A 10,966-nucleotide genomic window follows, 5' to 3' on the forward strand; every position below is an offset into this window, starting at 1 on the left:
ACTTGAACCACAAACGCGCCAAGACCCCACGACGAGTGAAATTAGCTTCTGCTAACCCGTCGCTAGTAAAGCTGCATTTAATGTTGCACGTGTGGTACGCAACAGTGAAGGAGATCAAAATAAAGACATTTTAAATTAAAAACACTGCGTCCTATAGGAGGCCGTTTCTCAGTGGGATGCGACGGTTTGCGACCACATTCGTTGGGTTTACGCAACGTTTCCAGGGGTTCCGTTTCCTCCCGGGGGCTTGCAGTCGTGTCGCTAAAACGCCGCCTTTCCAAGAGGACTTTTTCCTCGTAAAGATCATTTCTGGAAGTTTTCATCCACACAGAAACGCAGAAAACGACCCAAGCGCTTGCTTCAGTACCTCTGCCGGACCCGTGTGTGGCGCCGTAACGTTTCCACTACAGTCCGGACGCCTCAAACGGTAAACAGAACAAGAACGCGAAGAAGGGGAACTTCTACAGGCTCAGTATCCGGAGCAGACATGTGGCCCGAGGACCATCTCCATTCGGCCCTCAAAATTCATGATTGCAAAGAAAACAACATTTTACAAAGTTGATAGAAAATTTGTGCATTTTATCAATGAAATTTAAGGAAGTCGTTAAAGGGAAACGCGTTTCCAGAACCAGACTTAACCTTAAAGACTCCAAAAAGCAAACATCTTTTTCTTTTATGCACATGTTTAAGCTATGCTCGTCACAAGAGCCAGTTGACAGAAAGTGTCTTGTATTCCTAATCCAGCACGCTACGTATGCCACAGGAAGAAGCCTCCAGATTATTTGTCCTTGAATAAACGTAATCTCAAATTCTCTGTGCAGCCCTTCGATTATTTTAAATATCTTGATTTGGACCTCTGGGAAAAATGTTGCCCACCCGATCCAGAGGAGCCACCCGGTAAAATATTCAAGTGTCCGTGCTTTTCCATTTTTTTGTGCTTCGTAAACGATGTAAACTTTTTTTTTTTCCTGAAACATTTTAGTTCAATAAAATTATATATAAAAAAAACTTTCATGGCTTTAAATTAAGGTTTTGCTGTAGTCGAGCAACAACTTCCTTTGGGGTTGTAGGTGAGGTTAAAGGTGGGACTGTGACACTATCGTTTTTAAAAAGTTGTGTTTAGGCTGTTCACACGAAAACACAAATGTGGCGGTTGATTTTCTCACTCTAGAAACTGTTTTTTAAAATAATAAAGTTTAGGGTCTTCTGGAACGTTGTTTCTGTGGACATACAAGGCAGGAACGATAAAAAAAAAAAAAAAACTTGCTGTATCTGTAAAACACCGTTCCCGTGTGGACGGGACACCACCAGCTAGCAAACGAGCTGAGATTTTCCAAAACGTCGCCGCCCAGTGAGAAACAACCGTTATCGAGCAGTAAAAGTACGAAGTTTCAGACCAAAGAAATGAATACGAAGACCTGCTGCAGAAACATGAAGGTGTCACAGCATTAGAACTTTATGAAAATAACAGTATGATGAGTCAAAAACATATTTATCTGTATAAATGAATAAGTGCTCCGTCAGGTTTTTACACTTGGACATCCATTGCGCTCAGAGCCTTTTCGGAAGTACTGTCTTTCTGCGGGCTGGACGTCGCCTCGTTGGACAGAGCGCGTTGTAAAGAGTCTTTGAGACACGTCTCTCCGTCCTCCGCTGCGTCCTCTGGCTCGCTGTCGTCTTCGACCTCCTCTGGACTGCACTCCGACCCGTCGCTGTCGCTGCTGCAGGAACTCGACGTCTCGTCTTCGGAGTCTGAATAGACCTCCGCTCCGTGGAAGATGTAACGATTAGGTGACTGGAACAAGTACTGACCCGCTGAGAAAAACAAAGGACATTTTTAATTGGGCTTTCACAGACGTCCTCTTTGTTAACTAGGCCCGTCACGATAACAAATTTTGCTGGGCTATTAAATTTTTGCGATAAACGATAATATCGTTTGAAATTTGACAATTAGTAATTATTGTCAAATTTAAAAAGAAACGGTTAATTTATTTTGAGTGTAGTACCTTTTTTGACCACCAGATGGCAATATAAGAGTTTGAACTGAAGGATGGATAGTGAGGGAGCGAGCAGCGTGTCTCTAAGAAAAATGGGAGGGAGGCCCCTTGACGTGACATGGGCTCTATGAGTTCTGTGACACGTCTCCTTTTTTTCAGTTCTCAAAATGGCGGACACTCTGTGTGGTTTTAGCTCTTTAGCATAGCATTTTTTCCACACAAAGTTTTTTTTTTTTTTTTTAAATCAGTAAACAAGTTCTCAGCTTCTTTTTGCAGAGAAAAAACAACTTTTTACACGAAGGCACAAGTTTCAACCGTGAATTTTGGAGCTTTGAGGTCAGCCTGTTAGCTTAGCTCGTAGCTTAGCTTCTCAGCTTAGCTGCTTTTAACGATCCAAAAACACGATTTTGGACGGTTAAAACAGATTTTAAAGATAAAAGAGAAAGGGAGGGGTCAGTGAAGAACCGGAGTTGAGACACGAAGAAACGATAAAGCCGATAAATGAAAATGAGGTTGATAATTTTCATTTATCATGCGATTAATTGATTGATTGTTTATCGCGACAGGCCTGGTATTAAACTTACCCTCAAGGCGTTTACTTATCGGACTTCTGTTGACTCGACTCATCCAGTACCGTTTACAATAATCAAGGCTGGTGTTTTGGCTCTTTACGTCAGCTGAATTGTCTTTTGAGAAGTCCCCTTTCGGTAGCTTTGGAGACGCGGTGGTGTCCTCAGTTGGACAATGTGGATTTGAACTAGGCTCCAAAGGCGTGACGTTCTCCTCAGCAGTCCCTGTGACATTCAGACCTCTGGTCTCCTCCGCAGGCTTGTTTATAGAGTCCGTACGAGGCTGCGGCGGCTCCTCCTGAGCCGCCGCGTCATTTGAAGAAAACAAGGCCCCACTTAGCGTTGGTTCCGGTAACCGAGGCGGCCTCTCCGTGATCTCAGAGAGTCTCGAAATGTTGAAGCAGAGTTGCTCAAAGTCTCCACCCAACCGATGGCAGAGCTCGTTGATGATGCCATCACAGTCCCCAAGAAGCTCCACGTCAAAGTTTAGATGAGGCAGCGGTTCCCTGTTGATCAGAACCTGAGGCACGTCATGAGGAATGGAATCTGAGGAAGAAAACCCGAGTCTCATTATGTCCTGGATACAAAACTGCAAGACCCGTTTTACTGGGTCCAGTTGTAAAAACTTCTCAGTCACATTTCAGATACTTGTATGAATATTCACACAGTAAAAGAGAAGTCCAGCATGAAGACATGACGCACTCTGATGAAACATTTTCACCACCGGTCGCTACTACCAACTGGATGGTCCAGTCCTCGGATCGGCCCCGTGGGAACAACGAGAAGACGAACAACTTTGACCATCTGGACGAAGTAAAAGTTGTAACAAGGTTTCTGTAAATGAACCTGCGGGAGGATCGTCAACGTTTGAAAGAGCGAGGCTCGGCCAACCGGACGCAACTGCCAGCTCCTCACCAAGGCCCCCCCTTGATGAAGAGCCCCAACTCCCGGGTACGTAACTCGGCCCTCCCACGAGGAGGAAGTAGAAGGGGTTTAATGCCTCCTCCCCCGTTGAGGCCCCGGTCTCGGCAGAGACAGAGCGGGCGGCACGGTGCTCAGTTGGTAGACCTGTTGCCTCTCAGCGAGAAGGTCGTTGGATTAAATCCCGGCTGGAGACCTTTCTGGGTGGAGTTTGCACGTTCTCTCTGTGCACGTGTGGGTTTTCTCCAGGTACTCCAGTTTCCTCCCACAGACCAAAAACATGCACGTTAAGACTGACTGGTAACTCTTAATTGTCTCTAGGTGAAAGAGTGAATGGTTGTGTCTCGTTAGTCTCCACGTGTCCATGTGATGGACTGGAGACATGTCCAGCGTGTCCCTGCCTCTCGCAGTGACTGCTGGACATGTGCACAACTGACCATCGTGACCCGCAAAGTAAGACGCGGTTAAAGACGATGGATGGATGGATGATCGTAGGATGATCCATCCATTTTCTAACCCTTCTTTTATTTGGAAGCTTTTGGGATGAAAACCCAACGTGGCTTCACAGAGGAATGTAAATCAATGACAAACAGGGTATGTACAGGATATGTACAGGATATGTACAGGATATGTACAGGGTATGTGCAAGGTTGCTTAATGCAGTACAGGGTATTTATGGGGACACATGCAAGGTATCTACAAGGGCACATACAGGGTGCCTAAGGGGTATTTATGGTGGTTTGTACAGGGTAATCCTGAGGATGCATGCAAGGCATCTACAGGGATACTTACAGGGTACCTATGGGGGTTCATATGGGGTACTTACAAGATACTTACAAAGTACAAATGGAACTTGGGCTGTTTTATGAAGTAATTGGTTACCCTACGCTGCACTTCACTACGATTCAGTGTCTAGGAACCCGTCTTGGATGGAACTTGATAATAAAAACATGCTGCGTTCATGTACATAATCTGAACAAAACGTACTTGGGATCAGGGCAACCGGTCGCACTTTGAGCGAGGAACCAATAACAATCAAGAGGTCCACCTCGTCCTTGTCCTGCTTCATGGCTCTGTGGAACATTTCTGGAAGATTCTCTCCAAAAAAGACAATGTCGGGTTTCATTATTGCCAGAGGAATATCCGGACAGTGCGGACAACGAGGAACAACCTGCAAGACAAGTTGAAGTCTGTCTGTAAGCACTGCAAGAAAATATTTTGTACAATAATTTAAATGACTTCAGTTGACAGAGGCCTCTCATCGTTTGTGCATTGACGGACGGTGGAACATTTTTGGAAAGACGGGTCTTGGCAGGCATCGATACCAGCAGCTACCCAGTATCACAAGAGAAAAGAGAATTAGGAAATGTAACAAGCTTTAAAACTTGTTTCAATTTGTTGTAAAAGAAAAAAAAGGCAGCAGAACATAAACACTAGAAGAACGCTGGTAGTTTTGGACACTACAGACGAGTCTTGATGGTTTGACAGATCAGGATTTTATAGCTAGGGATCTCTGGAAAAGTTATAAATATTTTACCTGCAGTAGATGGCTTTTACTTAGACATGTCTGTCTGTTCCCAAAGGTAAAGCTGCAACGATTTGGTTTTCAATGCCCACAGAATTCTGTCTGATTGAGCTTACAAACCTTTTTTAAATGTCTGTTTGTAAAAACAATCCAAGGATTTTTTTTTTTATTTGAACAGTTTTAAGACGCTAACGATCCACTTCGGACTCAGTTGTGGTCAAACGCGTCGTTAGCTCATCGCTCCCATCAGACTTAAACTCAATTTCCCCGAATTTACTTTGTCCAAAAAGCTTTCTACAACAGGTAAGATACTAACTGTTTCAAAACTTTTTCACAGAACCCCACTTTAAAATTAAAAGACCTAAAATATCCCTTTAAGGATCAAAACTATAAGTTTTCTAATCTCACGTGTTTGCACAAAAAAAACTAGCAAGATTTAATTACTATACCCAAAAAGGAAATTTATTTATTTATTTAAAACCTTAAATGTTAATTATGTGAAGAGTTTTGTGTTTTCCCTTTGAGGTAATTAACAGAACTACAGTGCAGCTATTTTTTTATATATAGTTTGATAGTCCTGCTGCTGTTTTAGTCAGTAGTGGTTGTAAATGCTGCATCTTGGGTCAGTTTGTAATAAATAGATACCTGGTGAAAGATTTCCTCCCTTATAGCTTCACAGTCCACCTTGTGTTTACAAACGAGACAGGATGCCGTCGCAAACGACCCTGAAAATCAGATTTAAAAGACATTCGTGACGTTGCACCACACTGGCGCATAATTACACCACGAATAAAGAAACAAACCTCACCGTGACACTGAATAATCCTCTGAACGCCGGCCACTTGCTCCAACGTGTCAATGTTCTGGGTGTAGTTGCGTAGCAGCTTCCCCTGTTTGTCCAGCATGGATATAAATCTGTGACAGGGCGAAGGCTGGAACTGACCCGGGTAGATCTCCTGTAAAAACAAACGTTCAGTCAGAGAAATTAAAATATACATTTATACAATAATGCACTTCAATCCTCCTCGTCTTTAAAAATTAAGCCTGAATATTTGCACAAAATGTTTTTGTCTTGAACGTTTTTGAATTTGCACAAATATTTTTTTTTAAAGTACAAAATCTTATTTGTTGGTGTAAATAAATTGATTTGGAAGTACTTTTAATTCTGAAACCAATGTGATGTTGCAAAAACAGACAAAAAAATGACCTTAGCAAATTTAAAAAAGGGTCTTGGGTCTCGTCGGAAGTACTCGATATCAAACATGGACTGAGGATCTGGAAGATCTGGAAAATCTACAGCAAGTCGGGCATAAATTCCATCTCTGGACCGAAAGTCTGGTATTCCACACGAAACTGAAACCTGCAAACAAAAAGTAAAATTAATGTTACGTGATATGAACACGTTGTAAAGACGACTTGATTAGTTTGCGTACCCCAGCACCAGTCAGAACAAGGATCCTTTTGCTTTCATGAAATAGCCGGACAACGTCTTCTAAAGAGTTAACATCCTTCCGCTTCTTCCTTTTTGGCGGTTCCGAGATGTTGATGATGATCTGCCACAACGTCATGTCGTCCAGATCTGGAGGGAGTATGGTCTCCGGAAGCAAATCCCTCAGAATGGCCCTCGGATCGGTCTCTCTGATGTGCTGCTGGATGAAACTGTAGGAACCTGGCCATAAAAACACAGCGCGATTTATTTTAGAAACACACACACGCACCATACCACAACAAATATTATTTCAAGATGATCAAGCACCAGTAAAACTACCTATGTGTGGCTGGGGAGTCCAGTCGCTGGAGCTCGCATGAGAAGACTTGTCATCTTCGTCAGTGATGTGCTCTGGTGTGACAGCGAGGCCGTTGGATGGCTGATCGTCACGTCCAAGAAAACCTGAACAAAAAAAGGACAAAATAAACAAACAACCCATGAACATATAATGTGGGACGTTAAGGACTAACTATTACAATAAACATCACATCAGTACTAAGGGTGAAACAAGATCTCATGAGATTAAAGAGTCTCAGCCGCTTCGTCTCCTGCAGCTACGTGCTGAGGGGAAGAGTCTCTGGCGTACATTTATTTCAAACAGAACAGACTTAATGCCGAGTTCACGCGGCGATTTCCTAACGTCGAAGCTGAGAAAATAAAATTTAAAACCTGTCAAACGAATTAACCGTTGAGAAAAATAAAACTTAATATGTCTGTAAAAATACTCTGGCCCAGGTGAGAATGAGTTCAATCTCTCCTGGGTTCAAGGTCACGCAGTTTTATGAACAACTTAGAAGGTCGCGTGTAGTCGAAGCATCGTTCTAACTTCGGAAAAGGTTTCACAAAGTTGAGTTTGTGGCATTTTTTTTTATTTACAAATCTTGTCTCATGGACCCACTGGCTTGTCTAATGTTGTCTCGTGAAAAAAATGTTGCAAAGTAGACTTTGGCTTTGCTTTTATTATTAGATTAGATTAGATTAATGCCCCTTATTAACATGCTTTGACAGGACACGGGATATCAAATAAGGAACGACTTCACAATATACCTAATGAATTACTGTGGTAAATGCAACGTTTACTCTTTAAAATTATGGCTTTAAAATAGTTTTACTATCTTATCGCTATTATCTTGGTTCTTTTTTTAATAGCTATTTATTTATTTTGCCTATTTTACAATAAATTTAGAGAATGCATGGCAACACAGGTAAAAGCTATATGGAACGAGATTCAAATTAACGGGGTACCAAATTTGGCGCTACACCGGCTAACTGACGCTCGGTTGTCAAAATATTTTGTTAACATTATCATCTCAAACACCTACTCAAAGAGTCCATGACAGTTTCCGGTCGTTTTAGAGTCAATTAAACCGGTTTAAATATACTTGGAACCGTAAATGTAACATTAGCTCAACAGCAACGTTTTATATAGTTTCGCTTTCGCGTTAACTTGAGCCGGTTCCTTCGCCGGTGAGTTGGTAACCTAAACACCGCCTAACTGGAAATGAAATAAAAACGAGCGGCCAAGTTTTTTCCCTACCGGCGCTTTCGTGGGTTAAAGCGAAGACGACGCTCTCGTTTTTTTTCCCAAGCGGTCGGAGCAGGTCGGAGACCGGCAGCCCCAGTCCATCAAGTCCATTGTTGTCTCCGCCTCGAGCTGCCGCCAGGGCCTGGTGTACCGCCATCACCGGCTTCGCTTCCTTCTTCTCCGCAGGCTGCGCGCAATTTACCACCGCCTCCACGTTCTCTGAGCCCATGGAGACGCACGAGGGCGACTCTTGTTCCGTAGGATGTAACCCGCAGTTGGTCACCGGGCCGGTTTTTGGTCTCTTCGCGAGAGGCTCGTCCGTTTCTGGCGCGCCTAAAAAGACCGCTCCGTGACTATTCTCTTCGTCCGCCATCTTCAACCAGCGAGCCGCCGCGCAGATCCTTCCTCCCGGACAGCTGGCTCATTTACATAGGGCACGTGACCCGATCTCCACCAGTAGGCACGAGCTCACATCTGAAACCATAACATATTATTGCTGCGTTCAAACGCAGTCGGAAAAATGGCTTACATTCATGAACATGAAAATTTTAACGATAAACCAGTTACAATTTTTTTTTTTGTAATTAGTTTAGCCTTGCGTTTAACCATTTCCGCGAAAAAATAATCTAATCACGGCGTCTGTTGTAAACGTATTTGTTTTCAGCCCAACTTTTCTTTAGATGCCATGGTTTTATGAATGAATACATTTTGCGCTTGAGCAGACTTTTCCTTAAAACGCCTAAACGCAGCATGCGTCACACATTGAAAAACACGGAACGTTTTCCTAACTGGAAAAAGCGATCCTCCTTGAGAAAACTCTCATTTTGACAGTCTTTACGATTATAAATGATGTTTGGGGGGAACAGTAAGCTCATTAAAGGGTTTGTCCGGTCAACTGGAACTAAACAGCTGTGACCTGCGGATCTGTCGCTCCTCTAAAATAACCACCAACGTTGATTTAAGGTTAGATGGAGGCAGTTTTGAGCTTGAAACCGGAGGATCTGGAGGATTTCTACGGATTGTTGGGATGTGACGAACTGTCGTCGGTAAGTTGTGGTCAGCAGACTCATCGTGGCTCTGACTATTTGCTGGGTGGCACCAGATAACGAGAAACTAACTTCTAACGCAGTGGCTGTGCATCAAAGATCGAAAGCAGGTTTTGTTTTGGTAACCATGGTAACCACACACCTGTGTCTCTCACTCCCTGACAGCAGAGTCAACCTCAGACAGTCACTGTGCTGAAACTATAAAAGTCATATTTACATTTTCTGCAACAAGAGTTTAAGCTAAAAAAGGAAGAGCAAGGTAAATGAAGCTAAACGCAAGCTACAAGTAGCTAAAAGCTAAATGTATATGATCAGCTAGCTATTTACTAAAAGTTAAAAAAAAGCTAAAGATAACAAAAGGCTAGTTAAATATAGCAAAAGGTTGGGAAAAGAAAGCAACTAGCTAAAGCCACAAAAATAGCTAAATATTAGAATTAGAAAAAAAATACTGGCTAAAAGTAGCTGAGGTAAAATCTAAAGTTGCTAAAAATCAACAAAAGCTAAAAGTTTCAAAAAGCTAGTGAGAAGTCAAAAGTAGCAAAAGGCTAGCTAAAAGTAGCAAAAGTTTAGCTCACAAAAAGTAGCATAACGCTAGCTAAAACCTTCCAACGAGTTAAACCAAAATTAATAAACGGCTAGTTTAAGAAAGGCAAGCTAGAGATAGTTAAATGTCTCGCAAAGCTAACTAGACGTTAAGTACGAAAAGGCTAGCCCAATATTGCAAACAGCTTGCTAAAGGCAACAGAAGAGTAGCTGAAGTAGCAAATCACTAGCTAGAATCTAAAAGTAGAAATAAGCTAGTTATTTTTCTAAAACTAGCAAAATGCTAACTAAAATCATCAAAAAGTTAAATATAAATAAAAGGCTGGTAAAAAAAAAAAAAGGGCTAAAAGCAAAGGAAGTAAAACAATAGCTAAAAGTATCAAAAAGCTATATAAAAGTTAAAAGTACAAAAACCTTTGCTAAAAGCAAAAGGCAAGCTAAATACAAGAAGTAGCAATACGACAACATGCTAGCTATAAATAACTAAATGGTAGCTAACAACAGCAACGTGCTAGCCAAAGATTTAAGTAGCTAAAGTAGCACCCTTTTCCCAAGTGAGCCGAACTATTTTGATATTTTTTATATGAATGGGTACAAAATGAAAAGCAGTTAGATTGAAAAAAGAAATCACATTTAGAAAAATATCCAATCTGTTATTTGTGTTTGTTTGTTTTTCCTGAAGACTGAGCAGATTCTCAGTGAGTACAAGGTCCGGGCGTTAGCGTGCCACCCAGACAAACATCTGGACGACCCCAGAGCCGGTAGGTGAAACATCTGGACCGTCTGCTCCTTTTGGCCTGAAGGAGGAAGCGTTTTGTTTTTCTGATGTCGAGCTCAACACAGAACACGTTAATGAAGATGGTTTTTAATTCCTCCTAATAGTTTTCAAGCGTTGCGCCTCGTAATAAAACCGCGGCGTTCTCTGCGTCTCTTTGTGCAGTGGCAGAGTTCCAGAAGCTGCAGGAAGCCAAAGAGGTTTTATGTGACGAAGGCAAGAGAAAAAACTACGACTCCTGGAGAAGAAGCGGCGTCGCTATTCCGTTTCACGACTGGCGGGCCCTGAACGATTCTGTAAAAACCGTAAGGAACGCCTTTACTCTCGGCTTTTCCAAGCTCCGTCCGGTCGTTGTACCGCAGCTGCTCCTCTGTCCGCAGTCGATGCACTGGGCTGCGAGAACCAAGAAGGAACCGATGCTGGAGGACTCCAAACCTGAGGCTCCGGCCGCTTCACAAGCAGAGGAGCGCCACCGCGACAAGGAGGCGTCGATCTCCGCGTACGAAGCTGAGCCGCCTTCAAGTGGGTCTGATATAGAAATTATTATTTTAATGCTTTTATGCCAATCTAGACCTA

The 10,966-nt window shown here is 42.6% G+C and overlaps 2 protein-coding genes across 2 annotated transcripts in view; one reads left to right on the forward strand and one right to left on the reverse strand.

The window, feature by feature from the left end:
* Positions 1–1,504: 1,504 nt before the first annotated feature.
* On the reverse strand, positions 1,505–8,405 carry sirt1 (sirtuin 1). The gene is made up of 9 exons (XM_037684800.1): positions 8,039–8,405; positions 6,781–6,903; positions 6,446–6,681; positions 6,220–6,372; positions 5,821–5,968; positions 5,658–5,737; positions 4,475–4,658; positions 2,582–3,112; positions 1,505–1,815 (listed from the first exon to the last, which is right to left on the reverse strand). Exons 1-9 carry the CDS (start codon positions 8,397–8,399, stop codon positions 1,529–1,531), a joined length of 2,103 nt encoding a protein of 700 aa, XP_037540728.1. The 5' UTR covers positions 8,400–8,405; the 3' UTR covers positions 1,505–1,528.
* Positions 8,406–8,868: 463 nt separating this feature from the next.
* Positions 8,869–10,966, forward strand: part of dnajc12 (DnaJ (Hsp40) homolog, subfamily C, member 12) — a 3,402-nt gene continuing 1,304 nt past the window's right edge. The window contains exons 1-4 of the mRNA XM_037684811.1: positions 8,869–9,072; positions 10,298–10,376; positions 10,556–10,695; positions 10,771–10,912. Coding sequence (XP_037540739.1) covers positions 8,995–9,072; positions 10,298–10,376; positions 10,556–10,695; positions 10,771–10,912 — 439 coding nt within the window. The 5' untranslated portion in view covers positions 8,869–8,994. The remainder of the gene's footprint in view (positions 9,073–10,297; positions 10,377–10,555; positions 10,696–10,770; positions 10,913–10,966) is intronic.

The sequence above is a fragment of the Nematolebias whitei genome, chromosome 1 (genome assembly GCF_014905685.2).
Source record: "Nematolebias whitei isolate Nwh7 chromosome 1, NemWhi1, whole genome shotgun sequence".
NCBI classification, from domain to species: Eukaryota; Metazoa; Chordata; class Actinopteri; order Cyprinodontiformes; family Rivulidae; genus Nematolebias; species Nematolebias whitei.